The 25,287-nt window shown below is 35.6% G+C and overlaps 1 protein-coding gene and 1 long non-coding RNA gene across 13 annotated transcripts in view; one reads left to right on the top strand and one right to left on the bottom strand.

Moving 5' to 3' along the window:
• Window positions 1-25,287, bottom strand: part of LOC119548636 (tyrosine-protein phosphatase Lar) — a 125,109-nt gene that overhangs the window by 96,055 nt on the left and 3,767 nt on the right. For 10 of the 12 annotated variants that reach the window (XM_037856030.1, XM_037856032.1, XM_037856033.1 and 7 more), the window contains exons 2-3: window positions 12,426-12,494; window positions 1,468-1,734 (exon numbers count right to left, since the gene is read on the bottom strand). In XM_037856030.1, coding sequence (XP_037711958.1) covers window positions 1,468-1,564 — 97 coding nt within the window. In that variant the 5' untranslated portion in view covers window positions 1,565-1,734; window positions 12,426-12,494. Of the gene's footprint in view, window positions 1-1,467; window positions 2,371-5,797; window positions 6,240-12,425; window positions 12,495-25,287 lie in introns of those variants that run through there. The other 2 variants (XM_037856028.1, XM_037856037.1) reach the window with 2 other exon arrangements.
• On the top strand, window positions 7,571-12,649 carry LOC119548639. The gene is made up of 3 exons (XR_005219315.1): window positions 7,571-8,240; window positions 9,369-9,465; window positions 12,590-12,649. It is a non-coding gene; the product is annotated as an uncharacterized LOC119548639 (long non-coding RNA).

The raw sequence follows: 25,287 nt of genomic DNA on the forward strand, positions 1-25,287 counted from the left end.
AAAAAGCAGGCAAAAGCAAAAGCAGCAGCTACCAGCTACCAGCTACCCAGTAACGACAACAAATAAAATGGCAACAAAACCAGAAAATACATCAGGATGTGCAATGTTTGTGTTGCCCTGTTTTTCTGACTCTGTCGTCCCCTGCAGCTTGTTTATCGCTCCACGTACCGCTTTTGCCACCCCAGTACCCCACCCCAGTTTTCCATTCTGCAACCCCTCTGAAATGAAATGAAGCGTCTATGAAAGGTAAGTGCCACGGCGAGTGGATAGCGCCAGGAGGCACAAGTCAGCCCCGACACTTCCACTTCCACTTGCACATCCCACCTCCATTTCCACAAAAGGCCTTGCAAAATATGAGCCACATTTGACTGCAATTCTGAAATGTCAACACTTTGATTGTTATTTGTTTTTCCATTCTCCTAAGTGACGAAAATGACTTCCAGTGGGCCGGACTTTGGTTAGGCGGAATTGGTAATTGAATTCGAAATGTAAGCAAAGCAAATTATGAAATTCTGTGCTCATTAATTAGCAAGAATGTGAAACGGAACAGGTTTCTTGTGAAAACTGGGTTCTTTACAAGGCATTATTCACAAAGGCTACTTTTTCTATATCTATTATACCCACACATGTGAACATTTAAAAATAAGAACACTATAGGTTAAAAGATATAATCAAATAACAGTTGCATATTTATTTAAAAGTGATAAAATGATAAGATATGATTTGGTATGCTATAATATGATATAATAAGATATAATATGATATGATATGATATGATATATGATATGATATGATATGATATGATATGATATGATATGATATGATATGATATGATATGATATGATAAGATATGATATGATATGATATGTTATGATATTATATGATATGATATGATATAATATGATATGATATAATATGATATGAAATAATACGATATAATATAATATGATATGATATGACATACCATTAAACATTAATATGATGTGATAATTAAATCGATGCTTTTTAAAACCACAGAAGTTGGGTCTACCCTGCTAATTAAAATATCACCCCAAGTATGTAAGTATATACAGCAATATTGGTATCGCCATCAAACTCCTTTTCTTTTAATTAAAATTGTTCAAGACTTCCTTTTCCTGATTCTGCTTTGGCTAATTTGAGCTTCAACTGATTAAAATTCTTTTCTTTCATTTTCAAATGCTTGAGCTTTATAAATATTATGCTCGTCCAAGTTAATTTTAGCACTTGAGCCGAGCGAACTTTAGCTGAAATCCAAGTAAACTCAACTCCACTTGAAAGTTGAGCTCGCTGGCAAGAATGTTCCAAATTAAGAGCGGAACTTAACGTAAACTTAGCCTAACTTGTGTGTAAAGTGGCGGCATAAATATGGCCGACCGGAAAAATAAAGTGTCAAGTATATTAAAAATATTAATAAAGTTTTTAAAACAATTTAAGGCTAATACTTACGGGCTGCATCGACGATTGTGGGGGTCCAGGTGAGCAAGAACAACACTAATAGGCTGAGAGCTGCAAATGGACTGGCTGCTGTCATCTGCAGACCCATTATTTCAATATATAGATATTGTATAGTCGGAAATTGGGGGTGTCGACCGTTGGTAACAACAACAATGCTTAATAATTTTAAATGCTTTTATTTACACAGGCTATGTCTCTGTCAGACTTACTATTTGGCTGACGGACTCACTCTTTCGCCAAATGGCACTTAAGCTTTTGCTGAAGGTGCCAATTCAAAAATTGAAAGTCGATAGGGGAAAATGAACACAATTTGTTTCAAGTGGGGTGTTTATTTTTTTGTGGGTCAGTGTAGGGTTGAGTGTATTTTGTATTTGTAGTTAAGTTATTGATTTTTTATAGTCGTAGTTAGTATTATATGGATGTTTCAATCGTTCGTTAAATACATTTTCGCAAGCCGAAAATCATCGGATATTACAAGATGTGTTAGTAAATGCGATGTCATCATCATTATTGGCATGATAGCAACATGTCGTATGCGTTATAAATATTTGCAATTGTTGTCGTCACGTCGCATTCGGTTGTACAAGTTGTTGTCGTTGTGGATCACACATATTGATTGTTGTCGACATTTTCCGTAGCAGTTCCAAGAGCCAAATTTATTTCAGTCGTCGTTGTATCATCATTTTATGGTTACCATGTGGAGGGAAGCTGTTGTTACTTATCTGACCAAATACCTTTACCTGCCTAAACCTGAACTTAATACTTAAAGAACTCTTATATTTATATGATTTATATCTAAAATATAATCTGAGATATGCAGTTTATTCTTTTGTCTTATTGATTTATTCTTTTCTTTTTTTTTGTGATTCAATTTTGGTTGCCGTTTTGATGTTCCTGCAAAAAGAAATGACACACAGAAGAAAGGGGAGAGAAAAAGAGAAAGGAAAAACAATTGTTAAGGATAAAAGTCAGTCGACCTGGCTTAAATTGTCAGAGACCTTTGTGTGTGGTTTTGTGGCAAAGGGGGAAAAATGTGAATCCATTGGCCTCGTTTAGCTTCCAGAAATCAAAACTAAATATATTTTTGATTTAAACTTTTGTCTCTCGCAAGAATACATTTTTAATCTTCTTAAATCTTTATCCTACAAATAACTTTTAAGCAGTAAGAATCAATTTAAGTTCAATTAATGCAAAATTTTTACAAAGGCAAATAAATGTATTTTTCATTGTCATTAAAGTACCAGCTCCTTGAAAATAAAAGTAAAGGAAATCTAATGTAAGATGTCATCTAAATTGTCTGTAAAGTCCAAAAACCAAATAACAGAATTTACACATGCGATCCCAAGAAATTTAGTTAAACGCTTTGCTGCGAACAAAGTAAATCGTTGACTTATTCCAAATTCTTGGCCTAACGTTGAGCACTCATTAAGGCAATCACCTAAAAGCAAATCCCTCAAAGGCTAACCCAATAATTACAGTAACAGGAGCACACTCAGCAGCAATTAAAAAGTCAGGCTTAACAGTCCAATAGAAAGAAAAAAAAAAAGAAAATAAAAAACCAAAAAGTTAGGCAAGAATTGTACAAACTATAAAAGCCAAACCAATTGGAAGAGCCTAACCAATTTGCACCTCAGCTCATGGGGGCCTATGCTACTTTTGATTTCTTTTCTACCCTCTCTACAGCTCTTTTGCATCTACTTTGTTTACACCAAGTTATAGACCCACTTAGCTGAACGAATAAAAAAAAAATCACGATTGCAGGTAGGCCTGAACTCCTCACAATACCCCAATCCTTACCATATATACATCCATCGCCCCCTATATATATGCACTTGTAAAAATCAATTAAACTTTTCAAGTGAAGTTATAATGGCTGGCAACCCTTTTCAACCACTCACGCTCTTCTTCTTCCTTTTTTCTGCTTGATTTTTTGCGGACTTTCGACTTTCTCCTATATATTGTTTTTGTTGCCTCTGGCTGTTCAGTCAGTTTTCTTATTGTTTTCATAGCTGTTGTTGTTGCAGTTGTCAAAAGTTTTAAAATAATTGGATTTTTTTTCGTTGGTATGCAAGTGTGTGTGCGAGTGAATAAGTGCACTGTGAGTACAGAACACGAACATCGGAATGTTGACGATTGCAGCGAAGGGATATGAAATGGAAGGATTTACCTACCTACCTACCTACCTACCAAACCTACCGCCCCCCAAACTCATTCTATATAAATTAAAATTTCTTTGTTGCAAAACCCCTTCGCTTACACATACATACAGACACGGGGGTACTTAATGCAGGATTTCGATGCAGTCATCCAACGCCATCATCACGAGTATTACCCAATTTCCAGCTGAAGTTTTCAACACCAAATTGTAAACGTCAACAACAAGCGTGGAAAAAGCGTGGGTGTGGCCAATCGGCCGCCTTTATAGCGCCAACCACGCCATGACGAACGGTTGGTAAAACGCTATTTGAACAGACAGAAGGGGGCTCGTTGAAGTGCTTTTCCATTGCTTTTAAGGCCCATAAGCATAGGACCTCTGTTCACATTTTGCCCAGGAGAAACGGTTACTCTTATCTCCTATTTTCAATCATTAGTACTAGTCACCAATTAATATATAACGAACAAATTGCATAATTATCTCAACTCGGTCAGCACCTAATTAACCTCTAAGCACATTTGTTTTAGCCTCGTTGAGAGGCCTTTGAATGATATATATAAACCGATATAATTTCAATTAGGCTAATGTAAACCATAAATTAGCCTATAACTATTGCTGTCGACAACAAGATCTTATGATTACTTCATTCAACCCAAAAAGCTCTTCTTATATTTATATGCAATCTATTTGAGGTATTCGTCATACATGTCGTATACGTATCATTTTCTACTACCACAGAAAAAACATTTTTGTTGCGAACCTCATTTCAAGTTTGGATGAAAAAAAAAATTGAGTGAAAGGAACTTTTTTCTGCAATTTTTCTTCTTTACGCCTTTAGTTCTAATAAAAACTCTTGACACCAAAACGGAGAAAGTTTCTTGAGGCAAGTAGTGGAAGACATGTGAGGCTGAGTTGTGTTGTATAATGCCTTTTGCTGGCATTAAGTTGCTCCTCCAAAAGAAAAATCCTAAATACTCGCCAAGGATTTATGAAATGTACATAATTTTGTTATTTAAGATTTAAAAGGCATTTTGACAAAGCAACTATTCAAAGAATTTAATTCATATTGAAAAACTGAAAAATTGACTAGTTAATATAAAGTATACCTTTCAAAGATTAATTTAATATCAAATTTAGTTTGTTTTCATGTTATCAATTTATGAATTATTCATAAACTATAAATTATATCATTTTTATATGCATAAAATCAGTTTGCATGTTTATTATCACGAAAATCCCTTGCAAAAATTAAGCACAATTTATTTATTATTAAAAATACTTTTTACAACTCTGAGGTCAACAGCACTGCACATTGTAGCTTTAAGTAAGTATAAAATCGGATTTAGCACTGGCAAGGGCAGCGCAAAAGGAAAACTTAAATTTTCTTGAGCTCTTGCCAAGGATTTCCCATTACTCGCCGAGGACATAACTATGTCAATCTGCAGGACCCACTCTCCACACACTGCAGGCCTTTTTTATTTTTGTACTTTTTCGTATTTTTTTTCTTTTTGCCTTAGCTGAAAATCACTTCGCAGCTGGTCCTAAAACGATTTTAGGCCGCTCCAATCACAAACACACACTCGACTCGGCACACCCGAATCGGAAACCAACGAAAACATCAGCCGCAACAATCCTTCTAGGACGCAGCGTTATTTTCGCACCAAACTGCAGAGAAAACCCCTCCAGGACCTCAACAAACCCCTAAAAAGGAACTGTGAAAAATGGCCAACAGTTTTGCTTTAAGCCAAGAAGACGAAAAAAAATGGCACAAATGGTAGTAGCTCGTAAAACTGCAAATGAAAATAGATAAAAAGTATCTGTCGTCCCAACCAGTAAACTTCATTTTGTAAATCAATTGAATTTTCAATTGTGTGCGAGGAAACTAAACCAAACCACGACGAAACGAGGAAGCTTACCCAAAAAAAAAAGGTAAACATAAAAGGACAAATAAAGGAAACGACACTATTACTGAAGAATTGGTTGGGGGGATACCGAAAGATTTTCTGGGCAATCGTTTCAATCTCCATCTCGAATAGGGACAAAATTGGCGTTTCTTATTAGCTGGGGCCAAAACGATAAGGACTTTAACGTTATTCATAAGAAAATTCCAGGTCAAACACACACACACAAAGGCTTTGATAATTTTTTTCTGCTTTAAATTTTTACCGATTTATCTGCCAGGTATTATCGGCATCCTCAGTTATTCTTCGTTAATTATGCTTCGCGTTTCACGGAAATTTCCCACCCACAACTTGAGGTGGTTTGTAATTATCGAAATATTTTTTTTAACCGGCTTGCGGCAAGAAGCACGCTCACAGAAACAAGTACACATACGAGTACAACATGAGGAGAGGGGCGGGGGTTGAACCGAGGCAAGCCGAAGACTTCGACGATTTGGTTTTTGGTTAACTTGACTAAAATCACTTTGCCGGGATTTGGATTTCCTAAAAGACTTTTGCTCTTTGCTATATCATTATATATCCGTGGTGATATCATGTATTTTGGTATATCACTATCATTGTATCCAAACGATTTGTTAGATTTTTTTACGAATTTTGTTTCGATTATATTTTTTTTATATTTGCTGTTTGATTATCGCACACACGGCTGAGGAGGACGCGCTCTGTTTCTTACACGTTCGTTACATCCTGCCAAATCCCGAAATTGTACTAAATACGTACAAAACTTTTACGATTGGCTAAGGCTAGGAGCAGCCGTGCTCGTGTTTTTCCTCGAGTCAAGTGTGTGCGTTTGTGTGTCGCCCATCGAGCCGAAGAGTCAATCAGCGAGCCCGAGGAGGTGCCGAACGCGAGTCCTGTGTGGTGGATTTCCCAAAGAGAAGAAAAGCCGAGGAAACTCGACATCCCGAAGCTGGGAGAGATGAAAGAGAAAATCTGGACAATACCATCCACTCAAAAGTGGGTTTGAGCAGAGCTCAATAAAGGTATTGCTCGGAAAAATGTTAAGAGCCAAGCAATTCATATAATATCTGAAGTTCACTCCAGAGCTCAAAATGTTATGATCTTAACAGCGCTAAAAAAATGTTACTCAAAACATTTCTCACAACAATAAAAATGATTTACCACTAATCTTTCACATTGTATAAAAAATATTTTAATATAATACCTTTTGAAACGTTTCAAATAAAATATATGGTTATATAAATATTTCTTGTTAAATTAATAATTTGCTGAGCTTCCTTTAAAAATATCTCAGATATACGTTTGACAAGTCCTTAGCTTCTGGGATATAGAAACAACTTAAAATATAATATATTATTCTGAATTAAGAGAGGCATCTAAAAGTACATCTTTAAATTAAAACCAACTTATTTATCAGATGGAGTTAAAACTCTACATTAGCATTGAGATAAATATGGAGTCTTTCTATGCCATAACATTAGAGCCTGGGAGAATTCTCTTAGATGGTGAAAACTCATCTTAAATTTGTTACTTTTATGTTAAACTCAACTCAAAATCGTATTTTAAACCAGGTCTTATAAGAAATGTAACTCGTTTTACTGACTCTAAGAGAACTCTGTGAAATTAACAGAGGTTTTTATAAACTCAACTCAAAATAGAACACCCAGCCTTTAAAACTCGTCTTCCTGACTCTAAGAGATCTGCCTAAAATGAGAACTCTAAAGTTAACAGAGGCTTTTACAAACTTCACTCAAAAATTCATTTTCGAGTCATAACACTCAAAAGAGAACTGGCTAAGATGCTATTAAACCAGCTCAGTTCTTCTCAGCAAGGACTCACTCAAAGAGATATGGATGAGATGAAAAAAAAGAGCTTTCAACGTGGATAAATCGGAATTGTTCGGCTTTCAAAAAACCGAGCTCACCGCCGAAGGTGAAAAACGAACTGGAGGACTTACGAAAGACCCGCCATTGACTTTGACCGTCGTTCGCCAGTCGTCAGTTTCAACTGGAGCGGCGGGCTGTAAGCAGAAATCGGCTAAAAGGACGCATTGGCAGGACATTTCGCAGGAAGGCGAATCACAGCAGTTCAGAGAGGAAAAAAGCGAGAAAAAGCCTGTGCTAATTTCGACTGGGTAGCATACTTTTTGGCGCGCTACTGCTTTAATCCTGCAGTCTAAGTGAATGTGAAATGTGACAAGCCAAGTGACAGTTAGCAAAAGCCAAATAAAATGGAGATTGGAGATTGGAGAAAGGCGGCAGGAGAAAGGAGAAAGCAACCAAAAGAGATGGAAACAACAACTTGCAGATGCTGAGATGCCGTTCAAGGCCCCAGGAGACATTTAACATAATAAAAACGAACGTGTGCGGCATTTTTGTGTTGCCTTTTGGCCAAGTTAACTCCTGTTTGTGTGTGTGTGGGTTTGTTTAATGCTAATATCAGACCAAAACACACACACAGAAACATACAAACAAACAATATTGCAAATGTGTGTGCGTCAGGCAGTTGGCAAAAGTGTCGTAAATCGTTTAGACAGCGCAACGTGGCCCAGAAAAAAGAAGGAGAAGAGGGCCAAAAACGATATGTAAACGACACAGTAGCAGTCGCCGTGGGAAAAACTGGGAAAATACCCAAACAAAAAGCCAAGAAGATGGAAGATCTGCCGATGAAGTGCATTTGTTGCTCATGTGAGTATCCCACCAAAAAGAAATTATATCTTCTTTTTTTTGTTACTTTTGCGCCAGCTTTTTATTTTATTTATTTTTATGCGGTTTTAATGTGAAAAAATTGCGACGGTGTCGGAGTGGTGGTAATAAATTTTTATGTGCGATTTCTTTTGTGTGCGAGTGCGTTTGCTAATAATGCCACCAAAATAAAGGGGCCACGGTATGGTCCATAAAATGCCTACAAGACAATAAATGCAATTAGAGAGCGATAAACATAAAAATCAAACAGATTAATTTGTTAGAGTGCTAAATACACTTTATAGAACAAAATTATAATCCGTAATGCCACACAAACCACTAATGTTATAAAAAAAATACATTACAAAGGTGTCTAAAAGTATGCAATAATTCATTTATTATCTAAAAGTGCAATAGATTCGTTTTTAAAAAACGACGTTATTTTTTCTTCAGCATACTTTTAGACACTTTTTTTTAAAAACCCATATAAATTATACTTCTCCCGCAATTTTTTCATAGCATCAACGAATCAAATTTCTCAAAAGAAACAGCTATTACACATATGAAGTGAAATTATGTTTATTCTTACATGTGAATTTGCTTGTGCGGCTTGACATACAAAACGGTCAGAACAAAAAAAAAAGAAAAAGAAATATAATTGTTTTGGGGCCAACTTTTGTTTGCCTCCACTATTGACAAACGTTTACCATTTATTAGGATTAAGAACTAAGCCAGTTCAATTGGCATATTCATACATATTTGCATGGGAAATATTCAGCAAAAAGTAAAATCAAATTCCAGATGAAAATGTTCGATATCAAATTCATTTGCATAAATATACAGAAAAAGCTAGAACACGAAGGAAAAAAAATGACAATGCATTTGTATCCCATTTCAGACCTAAAAAGTTCGAAATGCAAATGGAAAAAATGTCTCCGTTATCAATTGCAAACAAAATTAGGCGAATGGAAAAGCAAACAGCATTAGCTTTGTCACAAATTCAGCACAGAAATCACGAAAAAATCGAGAGAAATGTAGAACTGACACTTTTTTTATACTTTGCAATTAAAACCACATTTTTATTTTTTCACAGTCTCTTTAAACAAAACAATTTTTTGCTCTATTTTTCAGAAGTGAGGATAACAAGTCTAAAAAAGGTGTGCCAAAGATACTTTTTACAACGATGACTGATTGACGACTCTGTTGACTTATAAATGCTGTATAAAAAGTAAGTATGTTTAAACTTATATTAAAATTTGTTTAAGGTATACAAAATTATTTGATAATCAGTTTTTTTATTTTATTACAAAGAAACAATGAATAAAATATTTTTGACGCCGTTAGTGTTTCTAAAAAGTGTTTTTTATGTGCTCAGACATTGTAGAGAAATATTTTTTTTGCCGCCACCTGGCTTTTATAAAATGTTTTCATTTTAAAATGGAAAACAGTTTACAAATACTCTTCAGGACTAGCACTTATATCTTTAGAGAGCTTCTCTTTAGGCACACTTCTAATATTTGATTGTAAAATAGAAAAGATATTTTTATGTAAAAACGGCACAACGAAAATGTGTTTTCTAAAATTCTAGGCCCAACAGTTTTAGTAAATATAGGTGATTTATGCAATTTTTTTTATAATGTGTTACAGATTTTTAAAGATTTATGCTGTAAGTTCCTGCTTGTTTTTTGGTTAAAACCCCAAAGGTTTATTAACTTTTTTTATAATCACCTGATTACCTTAAAGTGTTTTTCAATTATGTATGACATAGTGAAAGCTGAACACTAAAAACGCATCCCAGATAATCCCTTCTGGCACCCAAAACCCAGAGTCCTCCACTTCGCCGAACATAATCTTCAACAATCTGTCACAAAGTGTGTGTGAGCCAAATTGTTCGCTGATATATCGTAAAAAAAAAGTGACAAAGCGCACAAAATAGAGGGGAATATGCGTAGTCAACGCAACAAGCAAATGCACTCAAAAAGTGGAATCTATAAAAATTCCAAGACAAGAGGACGTGTCCATTGATGAAATATGCGCCAAACAAAGAAAACTTTTGCGTACATTTTTTGTTTACGATCAAAGAGTAAAGTAGCGATAAGTATTCATAAAAATAAAGGAGCAAGAGTTCGTTTTTAGTTCAGGAGGGAGAAAGGACACACTGTGCAGCAGGCACGTACATATCTGCTTGCTACTTGGCATTGCATACTTTTACGCGTCTCTTTAGTATTAATTTGCAAAGGTAACCCGCATCCAGGTATCCAAAGGATCGTGGGTCTCATTATGCATGCTTGTCCGCACGTAACCCTGCATTTCTTCAATCCCCCTGTGGGTATCTTCTCAGCATTAAAAAAAAAAAAAAGAACAGATGCCCACACACCGAAGAGTTTTCGGTTCTGTTTCTGGCTAACTTTTACCAATTTCATTTTCAATTGACTGTCGACCAGAACACGCAGACGGGCTCGGCTAACCACCAGCAATTGAGCGTATGAAACGCCAGAAAGGAACTGGGCCCTCACAAAAAGTTTCTACCAGGCCAGGACACCAGAAACACCCGTAGATACACACATACACCCACAAAAGACAGAAGGACACACGACCACGCACAAAGAGATATCAGCAGAGATACAAAGCTTCCTTCCCCCCTTTTTTTTTTCTTTTTTCTCAAGAATCCTTTTCTTTCATTTCAATTTCGATGCCAGCAAAGTTGCCTTCTGTATTATACTACTTATTTTATTTCAAGCGGAAGGAACGTGTGTGCCTTGTGCAAACCATACCAATTCCATCCTTATCCCTTAGAAAGTTTTCTGCGAAATTACGCCACGCACAATTCATTTGCAAATAGGAACAGTTTAATTTGTTACTTTTGTGTGTGTCTGTCTTGTCTCTGTGTGTGTGTGGTCTATGACAAGGATATTCCTGACCGGTTTACAAAGTTTTTGAAAGGACCCGCATGAGATGGAAACAACACTGGCACACAAAAGCCTTCTTTATGGGGAATATTGCATTAAACGAGCCGGCCCACAATCAAATCAGTTCGATTGGGGCACTGGGTTCGGGTTCTTCCCCATTTCTGCTTACCAAACGAAGTAATTAAGCCGGGATACATCGTCCATTTCTGAACAGATTCAAATCACTCTAGCACACCACCTCCCCAACCGTCAATCCCTGGGTACTTTGAGTGAAAGGCAAATATTCTTGGGCAACTGTTTACTGCATTCATTCCATAGTTGTCAGAAGTCTAGACACTTGAAAAGCTTTCTCAAGCTTGCCTTGGCACGTATGCCAATTGATAATCGCAAAAAAAGAAGGGATAGCAAAAAATAAACTCCTTGGGAAGAGCTCAGGGTGTGCTAAGTTGTTGACCGGATTTGACAAGCCCTGACAAATGAGCAAGAGATGAATATGTGATAGCCGAGGGAAAGACTTTTGCCTGACCAGTATGGGAAAATGCGAATGTTTTTTCAGTTCTTGTCTATTGAAGGGGTTATGGATTACTGCCGTAACGACTTAAACAAATAAATGTAAATGTATTTAAAAAGTATTAAGTAGCATTCTAAAGTCCTTTTTCTTACAGTTGTGTTCCTAAATATTTTAAAAAATTTAACACTTAATTATGGGAAAAAGTCCAATAGTCATAGTGATTTTGGTAAATATGTTTCCTAGAACGTATACTAAAGATATTTTTAAAAGATATTTTAAAGATTTTTTAAAACAGAAACATTATCATCAATTTTAGAAAATTAGGATCATGTGCTAAAAGCAAAGTATTTAGATAAGATTAAGAAGAGAACTGAATAATTCAAAACGGCAAAATTGTCATTAGCGAGAGTTCTTAACTTTTAAATCCAGCTTTATAGGGTTTATTGTTTGATTTATTGATTTGTTACCCAGATGATATTTTGAAGTTCCCCTTTATTAAGTCTTATTCTTTGTAATTTTTTGTAATAATATTTCAATTATATTTTTGCATAGTTAGTTATAATATATTTAATTATAAGGAACATTAACAGCTCTATTATAAGTTTATTTTCAAATAAGTATTTCAAAAGGAAGCTTCCTGAAAATGTTCATAAGTTAAGATTATTTTATATATTTTAATAACTGCATATCTCTCATGTTTGTAAATTCGTAAGAAGAGTTCTTTAAATATTAGTAACAGATTAGGAGAATGTAAAAGAAAATACTCACGTGTTGAAACATAACTTCAATTTTGTTGTCCATTCAGCTCTACAGCACTTTTCAGTTTATTTGCATCACCTATAAATAAAAGATATAAAAATTTTACATTTTATTAAGTGTAAATAAACATTTGGTATAATTTTATAAATGTTTTTATTCCCTCTTTATTGCAGATACCTCCAAAATGATGATGATGTGTGGCCCATCAATATTGTGATATATATAAATATAGCCATAAGTAATCAAATTTTGTTGAAGAAAGAAAATAAAATATACAGTCTATAAAAGTATACTGCTCAATTGTATTTATTAGTAAAAGGGGAAGGACCTTAGCTAAGGTGTGCAACGTTTAGGGGTCACAAAATGATTGGTATTATACGCTCTTATTATTATGATTATTATTGTTATCAAAGCCAATGTCAAGCCACCGCAAAAAAAAAAACAGGACAATAGTCAAGGTGCTCAGCAGGACAAAATCAAAAAGCCAAGAACATTGTGAGGCGGCAAGAGATGGAATGGTAAAAAAGAAGGAAAACGTGCCCGGCATAAGGAGCCCCCATACAATTCATGTTGGTCTCAAAAATTTATGTATTGTTTGTTTATTTGCTTATGCAGTGCTTTTCTCCTGCTCAAGGACCTCACACATACCGCTCACACACACACACGCAGTGTTACTTTCTTCCAGGCAGTTTCTCATGCAAATTTATACACCTTTGCAGGCTGCCATAATAAATATTGCCGAAAAATATATCTGGTTTCAGCGCCTTTTGTCTACTTTACGCTCCGTCTGCTCCTTTAGATCCTTTAGCACCTCCCTGTTGTCGCCTTGTCACGTGTCGGCATCATTACCACACGTACCAGAATTATTTATATAAGAAATATACATCGTTTATAAGCCCAGCAATTGCTAACACCTAAACTGTAGGCTAGACCAAACGAATTTCGAATGCCCTTTGATACAGTACACACATACAGAAGGAAAGGATCCCCAAATGTGATAGATTAAGGGGCATTTAAAGAACTCCCTGGCGTAAAGTATAGGGGGCAGAAAAATTTAAATCACCAGTAAATGTTTGCCCTGAGCAGAGCTAATTGTTCAATATTTGTGGCCAAGAGCAGCTGGCACTTTGAGCCTCTTGGGGAAATGTGTGGGTGAATTTACGACACATATTCCCGCCTAAAACTGGGAAACAAAACATGCCAAGCATGTCGAGCCCAATCGCCCTGAAAACAGTATCCTCCGTTCCACTTGCCGACCCACACTCCCTACTATATAAACCCCATAAACCCCATCCATATGTCCGCTTCCCCATAAGCGTCACAGTTAATTTGTTGACAGCTTTGTTGGAAAAGCGGGCTGGGAGCCAAGAAGGAAACGGAAACGTTGGGTGGTATAATATGGCTGCAGGACACATTGCTGGACGACTGGACAACTGGACAGCCAGACAAATGTCGTTCTCCGCTGGGACTACAAGACATGGAGCCATGTAAAGTGTGCAAATGACCAAAGAGAAAAGCCCGAGAAATATCAGGGCACAAAATTCTAATTAGTGGGGTGGGCGGAAGACGGACTATGTTCGACATTCCATATAGATTTGTGGGCGGCAGATAGACAGAGTGATAAACTCGATAGGAAATGCAAAAATTTTAAAGGCAGCAACCAGGCACTGGCAGAAAAAAACCCAAAAATTATACACTTATAAATAAGAAACTTTTAAATACAACTAGAGAGTACTGTATTTAAAAACCTAATTTTGCTTTTGTGTAGTACATTAAAATCAACAACTAAAAAACCAAATTTTATATACAAAAATTCCTGTTATTATTACTCGTTTTATCATTATTTTTAGCCTAAAAAAAGTATGATTCATAATAATGACATCTCCCGTCTAAAAAAATATTATTAGACCATACACCTTCAAAATCAAATGCAATATAGTTGTCGTTTCAATTATTTTCTGATTTGATTATCAATTTCTGTGCAACGGAAACCTGATTTATTTTTACTTTATTGCTGTAAATACAATTTGTGGAGTTTCATTTTCAATTGGTGTTGTATAAGAAGGTCTAGTCAGTCAGTTCCGTTTACTGAAATGTCAAATGCCAACATCAACGTCGCAATCGTCAACTAATTGGGTTTTCGGCTCCTTCCACGAAAAGAAAAAATATTGGCGTACATTTTATTGGTAGAGCGAGAAGAGTACAAGGAAGTGAAACTGCCAGGAGGTGAAGATACCAAAAAGGAACGTGAAAAAAGATTAAATTTCCTCGTTACGACTTTCATCTGAGATGAAAATAAGAAACCGAAAATTGCGACAAAAATGAAAATAAATATTGAATTATTGATATACAATACCTCAAACGAGTATTGAGTGCCACCAAACGAAGTGACAAGTGTTTTTTTTTGGGGGGGGGGAAGTTGTTTGTAAATAAAAATGAAAAAACCTTATATATTATATATAAATGAGTTCTTATTTAGAATTTAGTTGACAATTTTTGTTTACCAAACATGGTTTGATGTATTAAAAATGTGAATCTTTTGACTTTAGGTGCCTTAGGCTCATTTGATTTTTTATTTGATGTTTTATATTATGTCTTGATGTACAATGAAAATCAAACTATTTTTAAATGTTATTATAAAACTTGTAAAGTCACTTTAAGAGCTCCCATTTCTCCGGTATCCTTAACTGGTCATACTTTTTTTTACAAAACCGTAATTCTTCTGTGAAAAAGGGTATACCCAATCAAGTATTACTGAAAATTGGATTTAAAAAAGTAGATTTTACATATAATCTGGAGACTAGTATTTACTTTCCTCGCCATTTCTGTAGAGTATATTTTAAAAAACGTTTGTTAATCTCTTGAAATTCCAGAGAAATCATATTCTGGGGGGCATAGTACATTTTCCCCTCTTTCCTCAGCTTATTGTCAACGCAAATATTTGTTTATTTATTTATTTTATTTTTTTTGAAGGCACAAGCAAGTCCAACGTTTGCAGTCCTCCATCACGGCTCAGCATGGGCCCAGGCTTATTTATTTTTACGATGAGTGCGCTTTTTCTACCTTTTCGTGTTCGTCTTTTATTTTTTTCATTTTTCGGTGAGTCCCGCAACAATATTTTGCATGTTTGCATACAAAATATCATATTTGCAGAGATTGTTTCATTAAAAAAAAGCAGGTGCCGCTGCTGTGCACATATTTCATCTGCCTACTTTCCCTCGCTGAAGGCTGCCTATCCTGTGTAGTACGTGTTTAGCTTTAGCACCTTCTCGTCCCCAACCGCCTACACATGCGTGAGCCATAAAATGGTCATATTACCAAAATAGCAGTAAGTGCTACGCCAAGGAAATTGGTTTCCCCACGCACCAAATATTGTCGGTAGTATGGATATGTATATGTATATGATAGGGTAGTCAAAAGGGAAATGGCTCCTAGTTTTGTATGCCGAACAGGTGGACTTCACTGGTAAACTCGTAAAAGTTTCACCGATTTCTGTTGTATATTGCTGTGGCTCAATGCATTGGAAAGGCATAAAGCCTAAGGGTATGCCAGCGTTTAAGCCATAAAATGACTGAAAGAAATGTATGGTACCAAGGATTATGATAAAAAAAAAGGAGAAAAAAAGTATAATCCCAACCAAACATATAAAATAATCACTTATAAAATCTATAGTTAGCTAGTATTTGCATTGTATAAGAAAAACTAATGAAATGTATTATGGTTTTCCCATCTATTTGATTTGATAAACTCATGTAGTTTTTTGTTTGTCATCATTTTTGTGAACCATAAGTTGAAAAAGCACTTTTCCTTATTTAAATAGACTTTTTACTTAAAGAATACCATCTTCTGTTCCATCTAAATACAAGTTAAAACATTTCCGGTTCCTCGGCACTTACTCTTCCCTTCACTTAAGATGTCAACAGCTAACCACTCGCAGCTGAACCCAAGGAACTCACAATGTTAGTCAATTATTTCGTTGACAGTAAGCACATAAAAATACAAATAGATGACACCCAACGACTACGAAGCGTAGAAAAGGTAGCAAAAAAAATAGAATGAAGAAGAAAAAAGGACTTGTAATGGGTTTGAGGCATTTGAAGCCATGTCCTAGTTCCACTGGCAGAGACAGACAGCGATTTGTCGGTGCCTTTTCTCTAATCTATATTTCGATGTTCACTTGGTGCTCCTCTCTATGCCTATGAAATGCTACGAAATAATACGAAATGGGGGACAAAGGACGCACGCCTTTATCGGAGATTAAGTGCGATGACATCGTTATACTCATAGACGTAGTCATAGTCCCTGTCTTCGTTAGTTATATTGTGTTGAAATGTGCTTACAGGACATTAATTTCTTGCACCTGGCATTAAGATAATTGTTGCCTTTTGTTTAGCGATGGCTACGAGAGATAATCAAGTCGTAATTTGGCAATGTGTTGCCGGGCCTCTTGATAACATAGTACAATGTGCTTTTGGGATTGCCGGACAGTTAAAAGGGACTGGACTACTGGATGAAGTAGGAAATCAATCACATCCCTGGAAGCTACAAGGGTATTAAGTTAGCAACAGTAGAAGGAGCTATAGTTTTGGATGAACATACTTTAACTGATAATTTAATAAATACAGATATATTTCTTCCGTTAATATATGGTTAAATAGAAATTCTTGTTAAGCACTTCAAATCATTTAAAATATTTTTAAACAAATATCTTTATTATTGTCTAATCATAAATCATCTAGTATTAAAAATCCCAAACACTTCATTATCATTTCTGTATTATTATTTCATTTATTTTTACAGGTAATTCCCTTTGTTAAGAGCGGTGGCACAATTTGTTACCCATTTCAAAGAATCATCCAAGCCAACCAAAAATTAATAATAAAAAATCATTACAACGCTTATAGCTTGGCAAATGTAATACGACAAAATCAGCTTTTAATGGGATGGAATTTGAGAGGAGGCTGTCAATCGCTTTGAACTTTGACACACGGAGTGGAGTGAAAGCAATTTGATGTAATTTAATAACAAAATAATAGGAAGCAATGACTTTAAAAAGGCTAAAACAAAAGCATAAAGAACAATTTGAGGGTTGCGTGTGTGCTGTCATAAAATGAAATCATAAATTATGTGGGCCACTTTTAAGCACTTCTTGTCATCAGCGCCAATTTAGAGTTGGACGAGTGGCGATTTAATTTTGTTGACTAATGTTTGTTGCTAATTTTTTTTTGTTTTTATATATATATTTTTTATACGTTGGTAAGTCAACGCAAGAACGACAAATGACTGAAATCCGCCTACGCGCTTTCGCTGGTTTTGCTTAGTAATTGCTTATGAAATATGCAAAAGGCCTTCCATTTCGTCGTCATCTCTCTCTTCAGTTGGCAGAAGACACGCACCCTTTTCAGCCGGAAATCTTTTGGGCCCCTCTTGACAGCCTTTTGCGGTTCGGTTTTTTTCTCTTTTATTTTTATAGAAGTATATATACCTAAATATATTGGGGAGTTGGACCAGCCTAGCATGACATAGCCACTTAGCGGCTACATTAATGGCAGTGCCAAATGACTCTATCTTCTACTGAGTCAGTGTGTGTGTGTGTCTGTGTTAGCCGTAACTGAGCGTGTAACGGTAAATAAACTAATACCAACATTTCGCAGACGAAATGTCTTAGGCATAAAAGTGTAGCCGTCTTTTCTGCTTATGAAGATGTTACATATCCCATACCCATGTAAATATGTATGTCTGTTTGTCCCTCGTCCACCGACTGCATCATGAATATTTAATCCTGACATGTACAAAGTATTCCTTATACATACGAAAGTCTGTTACTGTACATCAACATTTGGGGGGAGGAAATGAGCCAGAAAAATTACAAACGTAACAAGAAAGTTTCGTTTTTTTTCGTACGTCTTTTTTTCCCTTATAAAACTTGCGGGTGAAATCGAGATCTTTCCAAGTTCTTTCCTAAAAAAGTTAAACATATCTTAAATGTTTTTGTAAAATCAAAAATAACAAAGATCATACCTGGATTCAAAAGTAAAACCTTTGAAAAAATATCATAATAAAAAGGACGAACAAATTCAATGATTTTAAGCATATTAAAATCTCTGAAATCTTATATTATGCAGATCCGAATTCTCGTTCAAAATTAAAATTGTTTGATTTTGAATTTATGATTTATCAGGTAACCCTATACAAAAAAAATTGAAAATTTTCGGTCTTTATTAAAATTGTCAACAACCAATATTTGATTTTGAATTTTTGATTTTTCGTTTTTAAAGAAAATTACAACCAAAACTAGCAGGTAACATAATACACAATACTTGTACATTGCATATTGTACAGATTTTAATAGACAAATACAACCAAAACTAACTGGTAACCTAATGCATAATGCATTGTATATTGTACGCAAGCAAATTTTCGGTCCTAAATTAAATGGTTTATAACTGATATTTGATTTTGAGTTTATGATTTTTCATTTTGAAAGACAATTACCACGAAAACTAACAGGTAGCCGAATACACCGTTCAACTGCAATCTGCACCAAATCAACGTGGCGCAATTATAATTATCCTATCCATAACTTAACCAATTATCAAAAATAATCATGCACTACGAATTCCCTGGGTGATATATTAGAAATACGATACGATATACAAAAAAACCACAATTATAAGCGCCCAAATCATCAAACTAAATTATGTGAATTGTTGTCGGTTGAAACGTGAAACTTCCAAAACTCCAACTAACACACTCGCAAGGCAATTTATACATCATACACACATACTAAGACAACAGAACAATTTAACGCTTTAATGATAATGATGTATGAACAAGGCAAGGACAACAAACAGAGGAGAAAGTTGCACGAGTGTGTGTGTGTGTGTGTGGCGTGTGTGTGTTAGCCATGCTATTCCCATTGCCTATAAGCGGAATTTCTGGCGGTAGGGTAGAAACGAAGGAGAAGAGGTGAACCATCGCTTAACAAGCTAATGTGCTTTTAATGGTTCCGTTGGATCCGCCGGTTTTTCGGACCCAGCCCGATTATGCCGCCAAGAAATACAAGTAAAATACACAAATAATTAAAATTAATTATCTTGCAATTAGTTTACGATTTACTCATTAAGCTGAAGGTTGAAACGTGGCCGGCGATGCCCAGAAAAGTGTGCAGCACCTTTGTTTGTTTGCCTCATTTACCTCATTCTCTCTGGAAACACACATACTTAAACACTCTGCCAGGACACAAAAGATATACGGATGTATGTATGTATGTATGGATGGATGGAGGATAATGGCTATGACAATATAATTATGAAATTAGTGCTCTAACATTTCAATTGAGTTGTTTATTTGATTTATGTGCAATTGCACAGGCAAATGGAATATGACGCCCACTTAGCATGCGCCCAAACATGCAAACTAATGACATTTATTACGCATACGCCATGTTGACTCTGACATTTATACTCAGCAGGAGTCTGGCCTTCCTTTTATTGACATTTAACACACCTCCCACTCAACCGTGTTCGCTTCCTTATTTTTTTCCGCCCATGATTTATGTCTGAAGTCTTGATTTAACCGATAGGTTAAAAGCACTAAATTGTTTAATTTTCACTTCTATCCCCCCCTCCAGCCGTGTAATTTAAATGTATTCTGGTCGTTGCCTGCCCTGCCCTGCTAAGTAAAGTACTTAACCGTCTGCTTATTATTAAAAGGCAAAAGCTTAAGTGGCAAAGTCAAGCTAATTGAATTAGCCTGGCCCAAAACCCCGTTGCGCGTGGTGCGTGAAAAAAGCAGCAGCCAAACCCAGCCAACAACAATAACAACAGCGATAAAAAAGGCAACAAGAAAGGCTAATGTTGATAGAGTGCCACCAACTCAAAAAGATTTTACAATATTTTTGACAAAAAGAAGAAAACGTCCACGGAAAAGCATGATGGACAAGAAGTGACTTAAGTGGACTCCAAAATGCCCTTACAACACTCTTTTTACCACATAATAATAAGTGAAAAACTATTTATTTTTAAATATTCTACTATTTTACCTTATATATTTATTTATATTTATTTCCCTGTTATTTAAATTTAAAAAAAAAACAGCTTTTCATATATGTAGTATTACGCTTTGGACTTAAGAACATATAGTTTAGAAGATTATTCCCCTTAAATGTTTTCTGTTTTAAATATTTTTCTAAAGTTATATACTAGCATGGTTAAAATAAAATGAACTCTTAAGAATTAGGTATATACCAAACATCTTGAAAGTCTACAAATCTTATATAAATAATGCTAGCATTCATTATATTGGAAACTGTATAACGAGCAACAAACTTTTTATGTGACCAACTTTCTTTCTAATACTAAGATATTAATAAAATACTAAGAAAAAATACTAAGGGTATTAATAAGTGTTAGATTTATTTCCGCTCAAGAACTTGTAATGTACTTAATATTCGTTGTGATGATCAAATCTCAGCCTGACCTCTGACAGTCGGGTTGTCTTGGGAGGATGCTCACGTAGCACCTTTTGCCAATAGCATTAAAAAGGGTTTTTTGACGCAACGGACAACACCCTGGACCAACCCTAGCCAAAACTTGGCTATCGGTTTACGCGCTATGCTTCGTTAAGTGCATTTTGAATTTTTAATGTTGAGCTCGCGCGCTTTGCAAGATGAAAGGAGGAGATCGGCGAAAAGGGGCCCGAAGTTGCCCGTCCTACAGCTTTTACTGTTTCCCTGGAAAGGTCCTGATTAATTCGCTTTATTAAAAAACCATACGCCAAGAAATGCGTAATACTTTTTAGCACTTGGCCGGGACCAGCAGCTGCTCCACTCAGCAGCAACAACAAACAAGGCAAAATAATCAACACAAATTACACGGTGGGCATAAATATTCCACGCTGTCTGGGCGAAGGAGTTTTGGGAAAGGGGTAAGGACATTGGGGAATGGTGCACTGCTGCGGGTAAAGGATATACATATACCCTTGGCCAATTAATTTTTAATATACGCTAAACATTGCAACGAATTTTTCGAAAATTAAGCAAGAAAGCTTTAGTTAAGCGGGCAAGGAGTTTTGCTTAAGTTCGCTACTTATTATCTAAGGATAATCAAAGGGTATCGAGGGAAGTTCAGAGTCTTTTAAACTCTCAGTCCTGAAAATGAACTTAAAACAAGGTTTGTTTTGCCTAACCACAATACATATTATATTCTCATAAAAAAAAAATACTTCCATAAAACATTTGGACACAATAAAATGTTTATTTTTATAGCTTTTTTCTGTAAACATGAATACCGAGATAAACTGTTTTTAAATGCATTTAAGCACATTATAGCTCAACTTGGTATATTACCTTCTAAAAAATAAGTTAAATACAATCCTCTTTTTTAATAATCGCTTTGCAAACAAAACCTGCGCATAAAATAGTCGAGCCCACAGGCTGCACTTGTACTACATATTTTTCTTAAGCTTGCGGTTTCTTTTTCATGATTTGCAAAAGTGCCAACAGCAGTGTAAAGGATTTTAGACCAAGCCAAGGGGATTAATAAAAGGATTACGCAGCGGAAAATGCCAGCTGTGATGCTTCGAGAGTTGGCAATGCTAATGCGGATGCGGATGCCGACGAGGAAGTTGGTGGGTGGATGGTTGGATGGAACGACGTCTATGCTGCTGCTCCTGGTGATGGCAATTTGTAGCAACACTCGACTAGGATAACGATATGTGGGTGTGGATGGAGTGGGCTGGGTGGTTCGGTGTGGGAGGCACTTGCAGCAGGCTAATTGCAATCCGGTTCGCCTTGGCTGCACCAGCATCAATGGGCTTTCGCCTGCTCTTTCGCCAGCCACAGGCTGCAGTTTTTCGGTGGCCAGCCAGTCAGCCAGCTTTTGTATGGTATGTCTGCTCTCGAATATATGGCCGGTCATATATTAAAAATAATCCATTCGATATCTGTTTTAATACTTCAAATTTATAGCACTTGCTCCAAACAGAAGCAGCAAAAGCAGCACCACCAGCAGCAGCAGCTACAATAACAACAAACATCTCTCTGTGTCATTTTGAAGGGCTTTTAGCTTGGTATTTTATTGCTTAAAGGATGCGTCTGAACATCAACATGCGAGGGATGATATCAAAATAGCATTTATTATTGCATAAATTCAGAGCTTAAACGTTTTCATGGTCCATGTGTAGCTTAGTTAGTTTATAACACTTTAGAAGCATCGTTAAGCCAGAAATTTCATAAAAGTTCAATATTTTTATACACCTCCAATGGAGTATTACCATTTTTGTTATTAATGGAAAGCAATATTTTTTAAAATTTCAAAAATATGTAATAATAGTAAAAATAAGTTAGGACACTTTTTCTTATTTACATCTCTAGCAGATAGTGTATGTTCTTAACTGAATAAAGAATTCCGAATTTTAAAAATTTGATATTTTCAATTTATAATCAAAATTGGAAACCAATAAAAAAGAATGTATCCCTATGTAATATTAAAAAATCAAAATTATAAGATTCTTTAATTTTTGTTAAAAACAAATATACAATAAAGTATTATTTATTAATATATATTATATATTCTTCTACACTAATATATTCTTCTTATAGAGTCACCAATCCGCCCTCGCTCCACATTCGCCGAGATGTCATTCGTTATTTTTATGCCCATTTTAATAATGACATTTGTCTCGGCTTTCGCTGCGGTTACTTTTCTTATATACGGTCTCCATTTTTTTATGGATAATGCCCGAGCGCTGATTTGCTTACAATTGACATAAACGACCAACGGTTGAGTTATGTCATAATTCAGTTGGGCTTAACGCACTCCTGCCCATACAGAATACAGAATATAGCATATATGGCGCATATACCCCATATAGCACATGGCATATGGCAATGCAGATAAGCCGCACTCAATCAGCATAAAAGTGTGCTATGCAAAATCATTGGGGAGCCAGGAAACAGGAGGAGCATCGTGGAAAGGAGCTCCAAGGCGACTGCCGTTAATCAAGGAGCCAACATCTGGGGGATATAGAACAAAGTCAGAGCAAATCTAAATTGGAACTCTCCCAGCACGCACGCATTTAATTAAAGTAAAAGCTTTGCTTTTTTTTACTCATTTTCCATGGGTTGCTTATTTTTCTGTTAGTGCGAAATGCAAATGCAACAAAAATAAAGAACTTGCAAAAAATGTGACCGTCAAGGGATGCAATGTCTGTCCGATTCTACAGTTGCAGTTGCACCGGGTAATAACGTGCAATTTATATGCGTGCTACTAGTTTTTTTCTTTACACCACAAAAGCCTTGGCAGCGCAAGGCACTCTGAGGATTTGAAATAGGGGAATATGCACTTTTAACTCATTCATTAGCTTCGCAGCTGAGTGAGCAAGAAAACCATTTCAATTCCCATTGCCATCAGTGAAGGGGAAATCTCTGTTCATTTGAGTCATCGGCGCTTTTTTTTATATCTCAAATGAACACTTAGGGGTGGGAAACTCAGGGTGTATAATGGTTGTTCATTACGACTCAAAGGGGGTGGATTGTTTAATGTTATACACAGTATTACAGCTGAAATAAACATTTAGGGGTAGAATGGTGTAAAATTACGTCTCAAAGGGGTAGATTGTTTAGTGTTATACACTGTATTACAGCTGAAATAAACATTTAGTGGTAGAACACTCATGATGTAAAATTACGTCTCAAAGGGGGTGGATTGTTTGATGTTATACCCTGTATTACAGCTGAAATAAACATTTAGGGGTAGAACACTAATGATGTAAAATAACGTCTCAAAGGGGGTGGATTGTTCAACGTTATACATTGTTATACAGCTGAAATAAACATTTAGGGGTAGAACAATCATGATGTAAAATTGTGCATTCCGCCTTAAGAGGGGTGGATTGTGGACTGTTATACACGTATTATAGAAAACTTAGAATGTATAATAGTAGTTCATTCCGACTTGCGGGGGTGGATTGTCTACTGTTATACAAGGCATACGCTTAATATAGCAATTTGTTATAAACTGAAAGATAAAATGTGTATTATACATTTTATACAACTTTTAAAATTACGCCAGATGCTATATGAATATGAAGAACAGAAGCTTTGCGATTATTGGTCCCTCGATGTGGGAGTACTTTTATACAGAAAGGATACACAGAAAAAGCTTTGCTACTATGAAAATGGATATAACATTACAATGAGTGCTACAATTCAGAATAACAACTTGAACACATAAAAGTAGTTATATTTTGGATATTAAGAACAGAAGCTTCGCGATTATTTGTCCCTAGATGTGGGAGTACTTTTATACAGAAAGGATATACGGAAAAAGCTTGGCTACTATGAAAATGGATATAACATTATAATGAGTGCTACAATTCAAAAGGACAACTTGAGCACTTAAAAGCAGTTATATTTTGGACTTGCACTGAATCCCGATGTTATATGAAGGAAAAGCTTCTCGTCTTGGAAAGTCTACACAATGAGCTAAAAGTTTAATTTAATGCTTTTTGGGGCTTACTAGATTTCTTATCATTTATAGAACGGTTAAAACATAGAATTTGAAAGATTGCCATAAACTTAACATGATTGTATCAAAATGTTAGCTAAGCAAACCAAAAATAACAAAACACATTTATTTAAAAAGAAAATATTTTATTTTTTATAGAAATAGACTTTGTTGTTCTTATTTGTACTCGAATGGTAAAAGCGTATATTGCAATTGTTAAAAAGTATGTAACACGTGATCCTATAAATGGGATATCCTCATGATCAGGATCACTATTTGACTTCATCTAAATAAGCTCGTCTGTTAGTCCGTTTGAACATAGATATTTAAATATAGAAAGCATAATTTCCCGAATTCTTTAA

This window comes from Drosophila subpulchrella, chromosome 2L (assembly GCF_014743375.2).
Source record: "Drosophila subpulchrella strain 33 F10 #4 breed RU33 chromosome 2L, RU_Dsub_v1.1 Primary Assembly, whole genome shotgun sequence".
In the NCBI taxonomy this organism is placed as follows: Eukaryota; Metazoa; Arthropoda; class Insecta; order Diptera; family Drosophilidae; genus Drosophila; species Drosophila subpulchrella.